General features: G+C 37.7%; 1 protein-coding gene across 7 annotated transcripts in view; it reads right to left on the bottom strand.

Moving 5' to 3' along the window:
* Positions 1-20162, bottom strand: part of SCEL (sciellin) — a 70343-nt gene that overhangs the window by 38366 nt on the left and 11815 nt on the right. For 5 of the 7 annotated variants that reach the window (XM_048295668.1, XM_048295672.1, XM_048295674.1 and 2 more), the window contains exons 2-3: positions 9694-9882; positions 3503-3578 (exon numbers count right to left, since the gene is read on the bottom strand). In XM_048295668.1, coding sequence (XP_048151625.1) covers positions 3503-3545 — 43 coding nt within the window. In that variant the 5' untranslated portion in view covers positions 3546-3578; positions 9694-9882. Of the gene's footprint in view, positions 1-3502; positions 3579-9693; positions 9883-9926; positions 10002-20162 lie in introns of all 7 variants that reach the window. The other 2 variants (XM_048295669.1, XM_048295670.1) reach the window with 2 other exon arrangements.

Raw genomic sequence — 20162 nt, 5'->3', positions numbered from 1 at the left:
TTGTGGCTTCAACTTTGAAGGGCCTGCAGAAGCCCAGCATAGTAAACTAAATTCAGTTTCATCCTTAATATTAAACTGCTTTGCCTATTTCTAATGAAAACACGTATCACAGATCTGATAAAGGAATTATGAAATTTGCATACCACAGTAATCCCAGGAAAGTCAAACTAATGAATCCTGACACCAAATTTCCTGGGGCGTTGTCTGTGGGTTTTGTATTTGCAGATGTGTGACAAGATGCAAATTTTGAAGGAAGGCTAATCTTGAGTTGACCACATGGCTCTCCAATTACAACCAGCCCAAAATATGTGGATTTTCATGTTTCACAAAGAGTTAGACTCCCTCTAAAGCTTTTTCCTGAAAGGCTAAATGAATAGAATTTCTCTTCTAGTCAGTTACTTAGTTTTACTGAACTTTAATAAAAGCAATACCTTTAAGATTTATACCTTTACATCAAATTTAACTAAAATTGGTGTATGGTTTCAAAGGTTGTTGGGAGAGACAGACTGACATGCTGAACAAACATGGAAGACTTATTTACTTCTGAAAACATCCAAAAATATCATTGTCCAACAAGGCTGATATTTAGTGTACTAGGGAAGTAACAATATGATTTTCACTTGATTTCGGAGAATGTGGATTCTTCCCTGTATTAGAAAGCTGACATTTATCTCCTTTGGTTTGTTTCATGAGGATTTTGGCCCTTTTTGCAAGCAAAAATATGCAACGACTATTGTTCAGTATTCTCAGTTTACCTGAGTTTCATATCGTCAGCTTGAGGTGAGAAGAAATACTGATGTAATATTTTAACATGACCTATTAAAATGAAAAGCTAGAAGTTCAGAGCAAATATGAATTCCATTTTTTATTTGCTATATTTGCCCCAAATTTTATCCAGAGAAGAGAAGGTGAAAAATTAAATATGTAAAATCCTTGTTAATACAACCAATTAATCAAAAAAATTGAAAAATACAGAGGATCTTGTGTTTTCCTCTAAAGACCCTCACCATTTTCTCCATTAATTCCTCACACTCTGAAGATTCACGCAAAAGGAGACACCAAATTTCAGGAGACATCACTATCTGGTGTGCAGTAATTAGACTGTAAAAATTGTGTGTAGAAAGAACACACTCCACAGAAAACACATTCAGTCAGTAATACGTCATTAGTCAGAGCTGTGTTTTGGCATTCTGCTCTGATTTATAAGAAAATGTACTTCTTGCTTTTAATACAAGAACTTCACCCATAGTGGTAACATTAAAAAATGACAAATGGCTACAGTGAGTGGAAGACCAAATCATAATAGAGCACCAAAACATGTATTTTGATAATGGCCAAGAGTGAATTTTTAAATACATTTTTCTTGTAAAAGTAGACACTGATGTACAAAGATAAAATTCAGTATAAGAATGTATATATATCTGTCTGTAATTCAAACTGTGCCTGTTTCAATTCCCTATACTGCCAAGTGAAAGAGAAGGAATGAAAGGTTTGGACTCATCACTGATGTTTGCCTAGTTGTAAATGTTCTCTGGTTCTGTGTTGGACTTGCTCTCTCCAAGACTGAGGTGCTAGAAAAGTGATAAATGTTTTAGAAGCCATGGCTGTGATAGCACGCATGTGTGCTTCCATCTTTTGGCCTTGATGCCCAGGTTTGCCTTTCTTCTTTTTAAGCAGCATAGATCCAGCCATTTGACAAATGACCAGAGACATGAAAAATGATGTTTGTAAGAATGAGCTGACAATCATGGTAGATTAACAAAAACTAATCTATCCTCACTGCATGACTTCTGCATCAGCCTGTTCACTGCCTATTGAGCTAGCTCTTCTCTTAAAAATATTTATTCAAATCTGACTTTAAAGACTTAAAAAAAAATGAAGGCATCCCAGGCTTGTCTGAATAGCTCCAGTGGTTCATTAGATTATCTAATAAAATAAACACTTCTTGCAAACTAAAAAGAGGAAAGACCTTCACCACTTTAAACAATAATTTTGTCTCATGGTCACTGTCAAGAATGGAGATAGTTTTAATTAGAAAACAAGACTATATAAACTGCATTTTCTCTAAAAATGTGTACCTTTTCTCATTTCTCATAAATATTTAAAGATTTTTAATTTGGTACAATTATTTGTATTGTTAAAAAAAAACAAAGGAAAAGTTAGTTTTTCAGAAGTAGGAAAAATGTGAGCTCAAGTTTATGCATGCCAAAGAGAAAGCTTCTCTTCAGCAAGGATACTTGATGGCAGCTAAAGGGGGGGAAATTATTCCAGCATTTTTTTCATCCTAATAGTTTTAGCCAAAGATGCTTTCAACTGTCTCCAATATATTTTAATCTCTGCTCTACTATCAGCCATTACCTCCTCTGAATCTTGAAGAAAAATTCTTCAGTAATATGAACATCACATAAGCATTTCTGTATAATCAAGAAGTACTTGGTATATATCCAACTATTAAAATTAACTGTACATGTGCCATATTGTCTTTTTTACCAATAGTACTTTAGGAAAACTGATATCACCTACCCAAAAATCACTTGGATTTCTCAGATATCATGGTTTTTTAAACTGCTAAGTGCAAAGAAGGTCTCATGAAACCTCTTATAAAGGTGGTAGACAAAGAATAGATATTGTTTTCTTCTCAAGAAACATTGCAAGCACTCTGCTAATGCCTGAGGCCCTGGGCTTGCAGAAGAGTACTCGTTTCTGGCTTATGAATTTTCTCCCAAGCTTCAGCTAAAAAATTAAACATAGATCTGATACAACTGATTAGGTCACATGAGCACAGGCAGATGCAGCTCATCCCTGTCTCAATTTGACAATAAAAATTTATGTCCTCAATACAGCAGAGCCAAGCAGCTCCCTGACGTAGAAACACCAATTTTGTAAGCCTGGTATATCCCACCCGAACCAGGTCCTCATGCATCTCAAAAACCTTTCAGTCTACAGAAATATTTTTGAGCTTCAGGGAAATGGAAAATTTCATCATGTTTCTAGTTTGCCTCTGGACATTTCTCTGTACAGAAAGCAAATTCCAGCAGTCCTCTAGTTTTATTCCTCTAGAGGAGCAAACCATCCCATCAGACAATGACTAAACAGCTTTTCTCTCCCCTTCCCCCATTCTAGATTTCCTCAATTTCTCCTCATTTTCCCTGTGCAAGTCAAAGAGACGGCGCTGAGACCAGTGGATCTTCCCACTGCCCTTGCAGCCCCTTGCTCCTGTGAGTTCTCCATGACAACCACACCACCTTGCCCCGCACCACCCAGCTCCCCACTCGACCACACTCCGCTGCCCAGTGGGATGTTCTGGTCTGAATCCCTGCCAGCCCCATTTTGTGCACAACACCAATAGTTTGGCATCTGAAACGGGTCGCAGTGGCCCGAATCACCCTCCTCCCCTGTGAGGGAGCTGTGCCAGGGCCATGGCGAGGCCTGGACAGGAGGGAGGCCATGCCTCAGCCTCCAAGTGCCCCGGGAGCAGGAAATGGAGGAGACTCAGTATTACCGCTTTGATTAGGAGACTGTTTTCGTATGCTGAAGGCTGACATTTGCTCTGTAGGATGTTGTCCTTCTGCAGGAATCTAAAAGAAAATGTGACAAAAAAAGGAAGTGAGGGTTGACAGCGATACCAGGAATCAGCCCCAAAGACAGGTCAAGTTTGTTGTCCGCTTCAATCACCTCCTTGCACAAGTTTAGCCTGACAGGGTGGAATGGCTTAGGGCCAGCAGCAGCCCTTCTCAGGCCGAATCTGGGGCACGGTGGTGGCTTTTGCCTGCCTGGTGATGACTGTGTGCATTCCTGCCCTGCCCCTCTGCCTTGTCACACTGCCCCTTCCCTGTTGGGAGCTCTTCCAAGAACACTTGGTGTGGTAAGAGCCCTCAGCGGGCAAGACAGAGTACTGAAGAATGGGTTGAGGTGATGAGCTTAACAGGGAGATGGTATCAGTCCCTGGCACAGCACCTGGAGCACAGGTGAACTCATCCAGCCCTGCTTCTTGGTCTCACGGATTGTGGCCAGCAGATATCACAGGGGGTCAAGACAGAAGCAGTTCTGCTGCTCTGCAACAGTTTTCCAGTCACTGACTTCTTCCCTTACCTCAAATCAGGTTAAAAGCCTCCAAGACTGATAATTAAAAAAAAAATTTATTATTTGGGACTTGAGCCACTCAAAAGATTTCATGTTTTGCTTTGAAACTGGATTGTGAATACCAGCTTTCCTAGAGAAAGCATCAAGCAGAACATAATGACATTTTGATGACAGAAAATTCTCCCTTAAGTTAAAAAAAGCCCCAAATACTAACATTGACTTAAGAGTTTGGCCAAAACTGACCCTCTTTAGCAAATGGATTCCTTCTTGTAAAGCAGCATTTTCCAAGAAAACAATGTTGTGCTGGAAAGCTCACAACCAGTTCCACTGTCAGGATGCTAAAATTTACAGAAGCACCAGAAAACTGTTTCTGTGACAGCAGCAGTCCTTAAAAATCAGAAACATTCCTGGTTCTCTGGATGACACAGAGAACATTTTTTTCTTTTTGCAGACGTAAAGTGTATTGCTCACACACCTAAAATAGAGTAGATTGACACTGGAGCTTGTGGCTCTTTCTTTACTGATGGAAAGTGAAGATGATTTTGGACTCTGGCAAAAGCTTAAGAATAATGCTTATACTGACAATAAAACATTGTGGATGCCACAGAGGATTGCACTAGAGCAGATTTTTCTTTTCTATGCTTTTACTGCCAAACAATTACTAAAAAAAGCTTATGATGTTAAAAACACAAACGAACAAAAAATTTCCAACACCCCCCCCCCCAAAAAAAAAAAAAAACAAAAAAAGGCACCCAAAAAACACCCCAACACTAACAAACAAGCAAACAAACAAAAAGAAGCAGTAACCCAAAATCTGGATGTAAATAACTACAGATTTTTTAGAAAGTAAAAATATAAATACAAAACTAATATTGGAGTCCAAAAGTCTGCATGTATCTTAAGCAGTTGTGAAATTCCAAATATTCATTAGAGTTTAAAATTCTGGCATTTTGAAAGGCTCCTACCCTCATTCCTTTTTTTTTTTTACCTTAGTTGTTGGTATCAAGCAGGCATTGGCACAGTGTGTGTAGAAAACATGTGACCGCTGGAGCTGGTTCCCACACAATAAAAATATGCTTGGGGCTATGGTGAGCCTTAAGTTATTTTGCAATAGGTTATAAAATACCTTTTAAAAATACTTATATAAGCTTTTAAGCATATCTGAACTGAATTCCCTAGAAACTGTTCAGCTAGGTTATCAAGCAATCCTGATATTGAAATTTTCCTGAACTCCATCATCCCAGGATGATAGAGAGGTCTCTGATTTACTTTTTCAGCTTAGGTACAGTTGGACATCTGACGTAGTCAGTCCCAGGATGATCGAAGGTTTGATATTTCAGTATATTTTACAAGCACTGGGAACTGGCACTTCTTCATCTCAAGAAGAAGTAGTAGTTTGTATAAAAGGATTTTGCATTTATTTTCTATTAAGTACTTCTAAAGCCATTTGCTAAGGGAAATGAATCATAAAACTTTGAAAAAGGAGACTTCTTTTGTGAAAATTAAACCAAATAAAAAGTGACTATAAAGAGGTTTGCAACTCCTCTTGTATCTATGAGAGGGTCCAGCAAGTGTGCTTCTTTCATCCTCAAACATTTAATTAAAACTGTGTTTTTTCTCATCCTATATTCATTTTTTAATGTTTTTAGGGCAAAAAATATTTCTGTTGCACATGTGTAGAGCATTCAGAATAAACTGCTGCATAGTCTCCCAATGCAAAAGTAATATGCCTAAGTAAATATTAGAAACAGGTACACTCCCTTTTACAATCAGCACTGAAAATGTGCCAGGGATTCCGAAATTTTAAACTCAGGCATTTTAGTCCTACAAAATACTGCCATTTTGTCCTTAAGGCTTGCTTCTTGCCTCTGAGCTTTCAAGTTGCATATCGAAGATTAATTCATTAAAATTTAAAATGCAAATTTAAAAAAAAAAAAATCTTACTTTAATCTGTAGCACAGACAATGGAGAATCATCAGAGTAAGATTTAAATTTTAGGATCTTAGAAATGAAACGAATCTTGCATAAAGAGGCAGAATACAGCTCATCAAAGCATTTTTACTAGGTCTTCCCTAGTCTGAACCGTGTGTGTATCTGTGTATTTGAAAAGGGGAGTGGACAAGAGATTATGAGGATCACATTAGTTTAAAAATATCAGCTCATAAAGATCTGGAACTGTCACATTATTCACACAGGTCAGTGAACACTCATCTTCAGACCATAGGGAGATAAAAAAAAGTTTTTAACTTGGCAAATGAAATTGTGCGAAGCAGAGTTAGAGCTTTCTATACTATGCTGTAGTAATAGTAAATTATGTTCAGACATTCTTAATAAGATCTCAACCACTGAAGCAAAACAACTCAGCTGGAATGCAAAACAAAAACAAACAGGAATGCAACTCCAGTGTAATTTGAATTTAAAAACAGCGTCAGGAAACTCTAAGCAAAAATTAAAACTGCCCTGGCCAGTCCAGTGAGCAGCTCCCAAATGGTTTTAAGACATGCCAGTCCTAGATTCAGACCCTCAAACATTCTGGGGGAAATCCAAACATAATCCCAAAGAAATTCAGAAAAAAACTTCAGACATGACTTCAGGGAAAGTCAAAAGTCCATCTAATTTCTTGCCAGTCCATCTGGCAAGCAATTACTCCAAAAGCAGCACAAGTCTCCAACACTGTTTTCATCACAGATACCTATATTTACACATCTACATCTCCTTTTCATCTCGTGTAGTGACTGATCAGCAGTCTCAGGCCTGCCTTAAATTCTGAAAGCCAGACCTTCTAGTTTTCAGATCATCTGAACACACCCATTCCTCCATCACAGTCCTTTCGCCTTCCTTCTCCTGCTCTTGGCTGTAGCTGTCTATGTGATTAGGCTTCACACATATGCATTGCTGTATTTAAAAAAATACATAATAATAGAAGCATTTCCTGTAAGGTTCATGTTTTCCTCATCAGACTGAACTAGTTCCAACCAAAAAACATCTTTGTGCTTTGGCTTGAAGCTATGACAGTGATTAGGACCTTATTAATAACTAGTCAGTTGATATGTATTTTTCTTTTAATAAGCAATATTAATTTACACAGCTTAGAGGCAGGAGGCCTCTGCATTATCATCACACTGTATAATAAGGAATTCAACACAGTAAATGTTGAAGGAGTGTCGAGAGAGATACACCTTCTTCTCTTAAAAGTCAAAATATTTGTTTTTATGCTGAGCTTTTTTATATAAAGCATTGCGAAATGCAAATGCCTAAAATGTCAAATTTCCCGCTATTATTAATGAACTGGGTGACACAAAAAGTGGTAGCTGAACAACTGATTTTAAAAAAGGAATGTTTCAGAATTTTCCTGTCATCCAACTTCTTGTGGTGTATTGCTAAACCAGCCTGAATTGTAGAGAAGTTGCTGAGATTGCTATGTCCACATGAAACACCAGCTGGAACAAACAGGTTTCATATGTGGCTCTACACAGCCACAGCTTGCTGGCTACTGTTTGCTACATGTCCTTCAAGTTTCAGCTTTTTGAAAGCATCTAATATTTGCCATGTGAAAAAGAAAATAGGTTTATACTTTGTTCTTTCTTTATCCTAAATACGAAGCTTGCCACCAAAATTTCATCTTCTTGAAGAACTGTTCCGCTCTGAAGTAAGATGAATAGTCAGTATTTCGTGAGTAACCAGAGCTCAAATTTTAGAATTATTCCATTAGAACTGAAGATTTACTTCAGCTCTACTTTTTGTTTTGTAACTCTTAATGTTAATTCTATATGTGGCTTATCTTTCATTTAGGTGAGCTGAATGTAGGTAACGTGACGGTTTGAAGAAAAGCACATTTGGTCTTGATCACAGTTAGGAAACACACAACAGTATCTCCCTGCTTTCAGTTAACAACTTTCAAGTCAGCAAACTTCATTATTTTCTCCATCATTTCTCTTGAATATAATAAGTGTGAGCAAGCAACTGAATAAAGTAATTCTGACTCGATACAGGATAAAGATTTCCAAGCCCTGTAACTAAGGCACCAGGGACACACATCATTGCAGCTGTTCTTCTAGACAGGCACCTGTAAGTGTGTGAGGTAAAATCTTTCTGGTTTGGAAGTCAATACCAATTTTTCTGTTGTCCATATCCATCCTTTCAATCCTCAGACAACAATAGTGCTGTGACTGGGCTGTCAGATGGGCCTACCTATACTTACACGCAAATAAGAATTTATTGATTGTAGATAAAGGCTGTTTTGCAAATCACCACCACAGCCAGAACCATTCAAGGCTGTACAATCCTTCACACATCCAAACTTGTTATTACAGACAAGAATATGATCTCTTCAAATAGCCTTAAAGATCCTTTCTGTCAGGTGCAGATCTATATGTATAACTGATGCTCTAATTTCTTCCCTACACAATTTCCACAAGTAACATGATTCTGTTTGTTTGGCAATTAGTTAGTATTTTTGTCCTTTTATTGAAAACTACATTTAAAAATTACTACATTTATTTTACAGACATTAAAGAATCACAGAAATATGTTCCTAGACAGATTTTTTTTTTCCAAGAGTTACATATCAGAGCAATAGACATATAATACATTTATGAACTTCTGGAAATAATACCTTGTGTTTAAATGAATATTTTACTCTACTGTTTTGCCCACAGAATTAATAACACAGAAAATAGTTCAGACAGAAAACAGAAATAACGTGTATTTCTGTAAAAGAGAAAATAGGCAAGGTAGGACTAGAAAACACATGAATGTATGACAGCAATCATTCATGTATTTGTAGCTGAAAGAGCTCTCAAAACTGGTTTTTCAAGATGTGGGCGGAGGAGATTCTGTTTTGAAAGAAGCTTTGGAACTGTCACTAATGTAAAATCAGCTAAGTCACAATCCAAATTTGTGTGTATTTTCAAATTAGAAATACGTGATCAGTTTTAAATGTTAGGGTTTTTTCAATAGAGTGTAGAAAAGGGGGTGATAATTTTAATTTTCTTTATTCAGCTCTGTCATTCAATTCACTCGATCTCTGATGAACAACCCTTCCTGTTTGTACATGGGTTCAGGTCATTGTATAGGTAAGTCCTTGTATTAAAGTAGAATGGGTATTTTTGCAAAGGTGAAAATTAAAGGAAACTGTTGTTTTGGGGTTTTTTTCCAAAGTAATAAACTTAAAGAAAATTCAAGAAAATAAGAAAGGAGCAAATACTCATTAATTTGGGATAAAAATTCCAAATAAAGAAAATAAATAAACAATAAAATGAATCAAAGAGCAAAAATTACATTAAAACAGCCATTCATGAAAAGTGGTCTGAACAGTGAGTTTATCAACAGCAAATTATCACTAGAATAAAATACAATTAGGAATATAATATAAACAATGAAGAAATTAAGATGGCATTGACAGAAGTCGTCAGAAATGTCCAGGGACTCTAAACACCTAAACTGTAAAATTTTCAGAGCTGCAATTTCATAGTAAAGTTCTCCATACTTCTTGAAAATCAGATCCTTTGAAGTGGCATCATAAACTGGACATTAAGAAATCACAGAACGTCTGAAAATGTAGGAGCTTCCCTCCATGGTATATAAAACCAGAACAATAAACGTCCTTACCCAGGTATGGTAGAAGTCAGTGTCCTAGCGTGGCTCAGTGTGGTTAGTCAACCTGGAGGAAGCACAATCAAAGCAGACTGAGAGCTGAACTGTTCTTCCCCATCCAGCTGCCTGAAAAGTAAGGAGGTTTCTCCTTCAGAAGCTGAGTCACTTAAGGAGGAGGTAGGAGGTGTGGAAAAGGGTGGCACCCTGTAGAAATACCAGATCAATTAAGAGAACGGGTGAGTTGTTACCTTTCTGTGCTTGCTGTTCTTTTCAAGTGCAGTAGGGTTGGGTTGGGTTTCACAAAATGAACTGCCTTCACAGACCTTGAAACAGAAAACCAAGCAATTACCATTTGGAAAAATATACTACAGTCATTTGGATTTTCTACTGAAATACGTGTTGCAGAGATATAGGGCTGCCTCTCAGCTACAGAGTTGCAGGTATTTACATGGGCAAACACGAAGTAACATCATATTTCAACAGAGAAAAGTTCTGCAGAAGTGTTAAGTCGGGAACACACACTGGGATCTGATCTGCATTAAATATTTTCACCATTTGAGTATGTAGGCAGAGGCAAAAGATCTGGGGGGAAATCCCTCCCACAGGAGATTTTGTTGCAAGTCTCTCTTATCTCTGCGCATTTGCATTCTCTGTCAGTACTGCCGGCAATAAACAAAGGAGGGGAGAACTTGTGTTCACTTTTCTTTCTTTAAAATGGCTGCAAATAAGTTTGTCTATAGGCTAAGAGCTGCCTTACTATTAGTAAATACAGTAGTATGAAATCTATACTTTTCTTATAGCAATACTGTATACAGCTCCATGCTTCTGTTTAAGATACAGAAGCTGGTTTTAATGTATCTTATACAAGTCCACCTTATTTTATATTTGGGGAACTTTTGTAATGAAATGTGTAAGAGGTCATTTAGCAAGATGCTGGGCAACCTTGTCTTTTGTGAAAATTAAGAATTTCTTTGAACGCAAACAAAGCAAACTGACATGAATTAACTTAGTAATAATCTGTATTTTTGTTGATGTTTACATTTTCATAGGCGTGGTACTTAGTAGCATGAAGCTATTCTCTACCCATCGGTTCTATCTGATAAAATACAGCTGACGAAGCAGAGCAGCAAAGAAAATACCACGTATAAACTATTAAGTACCACAAATCTCAGCATTAAGGAATACAAGAAAGCAAACACTTCTAGATTTTGTATATCTCAAATTCTGTGTCTCTTAAAGTCAAAAATACTTACAGCAGTCCTGTGACTTTCAGGTACTACGTGTTTATCTTAAAAGAAGAAACTTTTGTGAATACGTCTCTTTACAGACATACTGAGAATTTAGTTGCCTCTCATATGAAACAGATGTCTTTCTTTCCTCATAAGAAATGAAGAACTAGCATTAAATGGGAATTAGCTTTAAAAAATCTACATACACTTTAACTTGAAGTGGACATCTAGCTTTGATTTATAATAACACCTGAGATTAGGAATATTTTGTTTTTTGAAACATTTTTCTTTCACAATTCAGGTGTTATATGGTATGAATTTGTTGTTGTTTTACGTTCAATCAGACAAGTTCCACTTCTAAATCAGAGATACGCTTGTCTCACAGCACTGCCTTCTTTAGCCAAAGTGTTTGAGAAACACAAATAGAGACGCAAACAATACAGTCTGGAGAAATTAAATTGGTATTTTCCTGTAGTTATGGCCTTTGAACACAGAAAAGAAACTATGGGGCAGAGCAAGCCAGTTCTGCTACCCAAAATAAGCCCAAGGCTTATTCTAAGGCAGTCCTTGCTGAGGCTTTGGCGTCTGGTGTGACAGAATAGACAGTCTGCAGGAAAATGCATACATGTGGAATTCCAGCAGTGGTACTGACCTCAGCCTAGGAATAAAGCAGGCCAGCTGTCTTTTAGTGACTGGTCTGCAACAACCAGTATATTCATTGGTTGGTGAATTTTTGGTGTTAGCTATGCTGATTACTTAATTTTTCAAAGCTGGAAAAAAACATTTAAACTCTTTTTAGACTAAAGCAAATCTGACTTACTACTAAACATTCTGTCTCATTTTCTGTATTGTAACCACATGCAAGCATTGTTCATAATGAATAAAGAATATATGATGCAGTGCTGTGTATCAGAAATCAAACAGTTTCAGCATAAACATGTTTCATACAGTGAAAATGACCCATAACTATTTTCCATGAAAAAACTTCCCATACTCTGAAGAAATTCAGCTTTCAGAAATTCAGAGGAACTCAGACTTTGCCTCTGGATCTCAGTATAACAAGTAACACTCACAAATCCAGCAATGGTCAGAGTGTGTGAACTGTTCTGCTGTCAGGTTTCAGCTTTCTTGTAATTCTCTAGTATAAGGTCCGTATTTAATTGAAGGAAGAACAGAAGTGAAATATAGTGAAATTTAATTTCTCAGACTATTTCAGAACTTAGTTGTATCACCCTTACTACCTTTCTTGCTCTTAAGAAAACATCCAAGCTGAAGCACAGACAGACAGTAGTCTAGACACAGATTTTTCCGCAGTGTCAGAAAAGAGCAATGCAAAAATACAAGCAAGTTGTATTGACAACCAATGACTATCAATTGAAGCATGTAATTCAGCTAATCATTGCACTGGGTGATGTACTACTATTGATTTATCACATTTCAAGGATTTTTCAAATTTTTCTTTTTAGTTCAACCAGTAAGGTGCCTTGTAGCTGACAGTAACTAGTTTCATATCTATCTATCAATAATCTGCTTCCTGGGTGTGCTAGTTTGAAAACAAACCAGTGGGAGGCACCAAGTCAGAATAACAATTTAATGGAAATTAAAGAAAAGGGGAAAAAAAAAAAGGTAAAAGAAAACACTGTCAAACTGACAGAGTCAAGGTACAACCTGACACCCTGTTAGGCAGGGTGGTGGTAGCAGTCTGGTAGAATGGTGGCTGCAGTCCTCTGAAGCAGTGATCCTGTAGTAAAACAGTCTGCTCTTCCTCAGGAAGTCCAATGGTGGCTGCGTAGCTCCTGTCCTCTGGAAATCCAGTGGGAAGCCAGTGTCTCTGGTGTTCAGCCTCAGCTTATATCCACGATGGGATGCTTGGTTCCTCCCTCTGGGTGGAGCATCTCACAATGGGGTAACGAGTCATGAGGCAAAGTGTTGATTAGGCTCATTAACAGAAGATAGTCCGGAGGGAGTTATCTCTGAGTCATGTGGCAGGACAATGATGGGCAATTAACAGAAAGATAGTCTGGGGGGAGGAGGCAAGGAAACACTGCCCCACCTGATTTCAACAGCTGATGGGGATGGTAATAGAATACACTGCAACCCAGGACACTGGGACTTAAGTAAATGCTCTGCTTTTGCTTATCATTCTCTCAAGAAAAAGAGGAAGTTCTCTGAAAAAAGATACTAACATAAATGGCAATATCCTAGGCTTATATAACTGGATATAACCCCATCAAAATCATTCTGATAGCTTGATTTTAGAGAGTGTGTGGCCTGTCATGATTTATGATAGAAAGAAAGAAATATCTTAGAATTCCTCCCAACGTTAAATCCTCTTTATCATTTATTAATAACCAGCAATAGGGACAAATTAGTGATCAGTAATCAGAGGCCACTGTCTCTTGCAGCTTAGATTTTTAACACAGTTTGGAGGACATTTCAAGCAGGCTCTTTTTAAATACCTCATCAACAATGGAGGCTTATTTGCCATCCAAGGAATTCTCACCATGTCTGCTAAGAAACTGCCAGTAGGGGATGTTGACTTTTAAAATAGTGTAGCACTGGGAGAAAACTGAACATAAGTATTTCAGAAGTGCCATAATTTAGATTTGGATGGCTTATTCAGTGTTATTAAAGTCAAATGTTTATAGCACCCTACAGTGGCAATAAATTATCATACTCCCCAACTCGCATCGTTTTCTGAACAAGATGATTGTGTTCAGTGTTCTTAGCTTCAGCTCATACACTTTTCTAAAAAGTCTATGTCCCTTGATTGCTAGTAAAATGCATTTTCCTCTACATGATTTTCTTGTCAATTTTTGTTGGTTTTCCATTTTTCAGTACAAAACATACCGCAAAATATTGTGCTACCTCCACATCTTTATTAAGGTTTCTAAGACAGCATCATGAAAATAAAATAATGTAGCCTAGCTCTATCAAGCTTTCACATAGATTCACAACAGAGAGTTGGGAATGAGCAGTGACTCACAAGACAACTTTTTGGACAAATATGATTCTGTGACTCCTCCCAAAAAGGGAGGAATACATTACTGAATACATTTTTTCATACAGTCAGTCCTCCAAAAGAGAAGTCCTGTAATACTTCAGACTTTCCAAGTAGGATTGGTTAACTACAGTGTTATGGGTTATAAGATTCAATAACTGGTATGTCCAGAAGATTGAAGGCAGTCTAGCAAGTAATGTTCAATTTTTTTTCATTCAAGACAGGATAAAGCAGCTACATTTATGCTATTAAATGAAACATACCAAAACCCAGTATCTGGCCTGAGGACAAGCAGCACATCATGTTCTGTACCTATATCACTAAAGCTGCTTTTCAAAAAAACCTGTGTGGCCTCATCCACACTCCTACTGAAAGCAGTCCAGAGCTTGTAACAGAGGGATCTGTTCATGCCCAAGTCTTTTTTCAGAGACAGATAATTGGCATGAACAATACTTTGTCAAGGACTGTGCATGATAATAATATGGACAAACAGAGGATGTTGCTTAGGCCCATATCCTACTCCTACTTAGTTCACCAATATGGTCCTTTTCATTGGCCCTGATTTCTCCAAAGTTAATTATGTTCAATAGATCTCGCGTCAAAAATGACTACAAATACACACTGAAACATATAGATAGGTGCTGGCAGTGGATAGTGCCCAGCTGCAAGGCAGCATTTAGCAGACCAACACAGCTAGTTAATGTAATCTTTATCTGGGAGGTGGGTTGCACATCTATGCCACCTGTACATTTTTCTCGCTTAAGCTTAGTCTAAGCTCACCTATATATGTAGGCAGCAGTTCTAACACATTAAGTCAAAAGGGAAGGGGCCTCTTGTACAAAAAAAGAACCCATTGCAGCGAATAGAAAAGGAAGTGATGCTCATGCATAGGGTGACACCTTCCTCTTGAAGGTGACTAACGCAAGGCCTGCTCCTCCCTAAATTCCCAGTCCAGCCCTACATAAAATAAGCTGATGGTTGGGACCTGTGCTACCTCTTTATACAGGGTTGCTTTTCACTCTGGTCAAAATAATTAACCAAGAGAATATATTGCCTGTGGGTACACCCTTACCAAGAGGTATATGTGACTCAGAACCAGGTTAAAAATGGCTGTAGGAATCCTAGCAGCATTCATGACTGCAACACAGAGGAGAGGGAGAAATAGAAGTATGACTTTTTTCCATGGGCAGGTTATTATAACATTATAATTTTCCCTGAAGATTCTAGTCCTCCTGCTCCTAGATAGACACCTCAAAATAAAATATACTAATGATCTAATGTGAGATGGAAAGCCCCTTTCTTCATGGGCTTCCTTGCTCCTACTAGGATATGGGTTTTAAAGGTAGATAAGTAATGTCCTGGGCTGCCTTGCAAAGGGCAACTACTGGCAGTGCCAAGTGCCTGGCGTCCTTTATAACAACTTTGTTCTTTCCTTCATGCTCAAAAATGATTCCTCTGCTTAATCCACATGCAAGGCTCATGCTGTTAAAATTCGATGATTAAGAGATGCCTCTGCCCAAGTTTAGGTACAAATGAGAGAGACCATATGCCCAGGTCAATAATACAGATTTATTTTTAAACTGAGTGTGAGGTAGAAAGATAGAAAGAAATAGAAAAGAGGGAAGAGATAGAGAGAGAGAGAGAGAGAGAGAGAGAGAGAGAGAGAGAGAGAGATGGGCATCCCGGGCTTGTTCAAAATTTTCATTTATACATCTCTTATTAGTTAGTATTCTATCTTCTGTTGGTTAAATGATTCCCTCAACTCTAGAGCTATTTAGTCTGCATACTCAGTCTTTCTCTTCTTTTGATGTGGTGGGTTTCTTGGGTCAGTGGATTGTGAGTCGGTGGTCATGATCGCCCCACATGAATTGCATTTATTAGTTCCTTCTTATCTTGGAAGTTCTGTCAAATGTCCTTGTAGCCTGTAAACTCTGCATTCTTTTTGTCCACGATCAGTGATACATTTTTCTTCACAAGCTTTGTTAAGCTCCCCCGAGGCCTGAGATCACTGAAGTATGTCAAGCCCTAAACTTTAGCAAGTTCTACAGACAAGTAATTTATCCTTCAATACTCAGACAATAGTACCACCTTTATACAGCCCAAGTTCCAGGTATCTACGGAGACATATCTGGGGGGCCTTGGTGGCCATTGTTGGTTGCAGATGCCATCTGTCCCATAATTGGGGTGACCTTTGTTTGACCAGTGATATGCATATGAACTATTGCTTTTTTCACACAGTTTGCCATGGTGAGAATTTTTGTCCAGATCCATTAACCAGGATGTGCTAACCAGATATTGCCTCTGCCAGGCCTGGAATTAGGGCCTTCCTGTCTCAAATTCCTCCCTTCTGTGCCCACTGTGGTGGCTTATCTTATGGCAAGTTTCTTCAGTGGTCTTACAATGCTGAGACAGGCAGCTGTGCTCTTTTAACTCCTTAAACACACTTCACTCATTCAAAGAACAGAACAAGAAAGCAATACCTTGCCAGTTGGAAAGGTCACTTAGGCTATGACTAAACCCAAGTTCAAATCATTCCTCCTTTTGACAACAGCCTACTTTTACCAGCAGGCTACCCTAACCACTGAGCTATCATTTTTTGGGTGAGGGAACACAATTACCTGGAGTTTTCTACCTCCTGACAGTTTAAATATTCACTAGAGAGAAAATAATGCTACAGTCCTTCTACTATGGTATACAAATACTGGCCTCACCATTGGCGAAATTAATATTTAGATATTATGTATGGAATTCTCATTTTTCTTTTTATGTTGTAACTTCTCAGTATTTCATCACTTGGATGATTAAAATAGGCAGGCATGAGAGTTATTTTTTAATACTATGTAGCAACAGCTTTTGTGCAGAGGCAGAAGAACTTAAAAACACTTTCACTAGATTAAGTTACTGTCAGAGTGAGTACAGCAATGTACCAGAGATAATGTTGTGTTTTATGGATTAACTTTTGCCAGCCAAGCCATTTCCTTTAGTTATTGTAGGTTGCTGTTACTGGGGAAGACCATTCGACTGGTTAAAGTAAGACATGCAATCTTTTAACCACACCTTTCTGAATACAGGAAGGAGCACTGTCAGAGCTTTTTCATATGCATTTTTTGAATGCTAAGAAAACCTTAGTCACAATGCAGACATATTTGCAGCCCATTGTTCTCCCGAAGGGTGTGGCAAAGTTCATAAACTAAAGGAGGAAGAAAAAATGCCATAAATAGTATGCAAAATGTCTAAACCTTTTCACATCATCTAGTTGCCACAGAAGATGTCTGAGCAGTGTCTTCTGTTCATAGCAGGTGCCAATACATTTCATGGAGATACACAGTCTTCAATGTTAGCGGGCCTGATTTTCCCACAATTTGAATAGCTCTTTAGTCTGCAAATAAGTGAAATACATTTCAGAAGTCCCTGAAAGTCTGGCCAAAAACATGCTAAACTTTAGGGTTTTGGTCTTACACCACTGCCATTACTGCCCTAGCTAAAGAACACAGTTACTAGTTTTATTGGTTACTGATGAAATCAGTTATTTAAGGAAAATTGTGCTGAAAATCTAAGTCAAATGACATCTGTGTGGTACCAGCTGAATGGCTATAGCCAGTTTTGTAGATTATGTTATTGACAAATAGCTTAAAAAAACAACTATTTGTTGATAAATAGTTAATTTGTTACCAGTATCTGAATTGACAAAGAACATTCACACAGGTGGCTAAAGAAATGACAACCAAATTACGCCCAATAGTAGTAGAGGGAGTGTGAGAATTATGACTAGATGTGCTTTCTTCATTAAAGAATAACTTTGTAATATTTCTATCAAATCCCCAGTGAGAGAGCTCTGGGAAAGAACAAACAGTGCTGATCTCAGGAAAAATCCTGTCTTTAAAAGACATTAGAAGAGGCAATGTTAAAAGGAGGAAAGTTTTTTCCTGCTCCTTGTCAGAAATTTTCTTACAGCATTTAATTGGTCTTGGGCACTGTAAATACATAGGAGACAACCCCCACAGGCTGTACTTTTTTATGGCAGAGATAAGGAGATTTATCTGCCCCACAGAACGATATCCATGTGAGGAAGTTCACATTACACTTATCTGATAGACTGGTTTTCTTCTCCTTGCCCTGGTATTGTGCTTGGATTTTCCGCTAGGGCTAAGCAGTCTTCTCTTGAAATTCTTTCTTTTATTATTTGGATCAAATTAGTTGTCTGAGAACTTGATTGTCATTTGAAAACCTACATGGAAATTTCATACCAATCAAAACAACCCAATGAAACAATATCCTACCTATTTAATTAAATCTTCCTTTGACACGTACATTCCATACTGGTGTTATCAGCACACTTAACTGCTGTGCATGCTAGCCAAACATTACAGATTGTGATCCTATTCTCTATCCAGATCCTGTTCTCTATCCACATCAAAGCTGAATATGGGCATGGAAGAAAGGAAGGGTTTTCCCTGTTCCTGGAAGATGCTGGCTGTGGTATAATTAGCACAAAACAGCTTATTTTAGAAGAGTTGTTAGAAAATGTGTTCTAAAATCAGTAACTGCAAAAATAAGACAAAGACCAAAAATGGGAATCAGAAAGGATGGGGTTGAACTTAAAAATGTGTACGTGTGTGTGTGTGTGTGTGTGTGTGTGTGTGTATGCATGTATGTACTTACATAGGCATGTGTGTGTACCCATACATCAAATAACTCAGTGAGACACAAGCTTGTGGAAAAGAAATATGTTGATAGCTACTAAACAAGCAGAAACTCCATTGGGCTAAAGAAGAGCCTGACAAGCAAATTGATAGAGACTGTAAGGACACTTAGGGAAAGCAACTTAAACGTTTTCCCTGCTCTTCCACTCTTTCCTGAAGATTCGCTTTTGGCAACAGAGAGTCGGAGACAGAGTACTGGGCTGACCAAGGACTGCCACTGTCATGTTATGACCCTATGAACAAAATTTGTATAAGGCACATAACTAAAATTGCATTAAAATTATTTCCTAATTCTTTGATGATAATGCAAACAATTAGCAATACAATCAAAGTGATACCATTTTTCTGTGGAATGTTGATTTGTTAGGTATTGAAATAAGCCTTAGTGAAGGGGTTTTCATTCAGCCCCTGAGCTGAGAGTCATTCAGCATTGTCACTTTCTTCAGAATGACTTTCTTCTCTATTTACAGGACAAATGTGGAGAGTATGCATATATGTAAACATGGAGAGAATTTTACTTTGTTAGTACATGTTTAAGACCCTTTCCTTACTAATAAATACCTTTGCAATCCAATAAAATTGCTCACCTGTTCAAATAACAGAAAAAATAGCAAAGCAGATTTATGATATGTGTTGAAATGTATGTCATCTGCAGGAGTAAAATTGAAAATGGTATCACAGAAATGGCATCAGCCCTCCACATTCCCCTTCCAGCTTCCCTGGAAAAGAATTCAGCTGTCTTGTTGTTCTCCTTTATCCACAGAAGTAGAAGGTTTAGTGCATTTCCAAGCATCTTCAAAGGAATAAAATTCAGGTGCATATTTCAATCACAAACTATGTGAAGGAAAGGAGAATGCATTTCCTAAATTAACACATCTGCAAACAGGGCCTTATGAGCTGAGAAGCTGAAGAAACCACTGAGCTTTCTTCTTGCCTTTTCAAAATACTTTTCCCTTATTATAAACTGGCCAATAGACAGTTGCAATGGTGTGGAAGTTAGTACATTTTAAATATCAACTTCTCCTTCCATTTTATTTTGAGTAAATCACATTCTTCTAAAAATTGTTTTCCAAATTGTGAGTACTTTGGAAAGAATGTTGGCAGAAAAAACTTTTACATGAGTTTTAATGTTCAGTACATGAAGAAGAATTTAACTGAAGTTTTTTTCATTTCTTTTTGTTGCTGTTTTTAAGTGAAATGAAAACAAGGCTGGGCTTTGAAACAGGATGATTTTTTAAAAATTTGGATGATATTAGAAGGGAAAGGATCAGAACGGAAGTATTATAATTATCTGGATGTAATCACAGAGGCACAAATAAGTTCCTCAGGTTCCAGATCCTGCCATGGTGCAGTAAGAGCATAATGTGAAGAACCCAGTAATTTCAGGTGTAGGCTGCTCTGGGTCTCCATGCAGGCTATTAGCCTGAGAGAGCTAAACGCCAATTAATGTGTAAGTAAATAATTTGAATTCTACTCAATGAAGGAGACGCCAAACCAGCGACATCTATTTTCAAACACTTGTTTCCTCAGAGGTGGGTGAGACTTTCCATC

This window comes from Corvus hawaiiensis, chromosome 2 (assembly GCF_020740725.1).
Source record: "Corvus hawaiiensis isolate bCorHaw1 chromosome 2, bCorHaw1.pri.cur, whole genome shotgun sequence".
Taxonomy (NCBI): Eukaryota; Metazoa; Chordata; class Aves; order Passeriformes; family Corvidae; genus Corvus; species Corvus hawaiiensis.
This window is presented reverse-complemented; position numbering and strand designations above follow the sequence as displayed.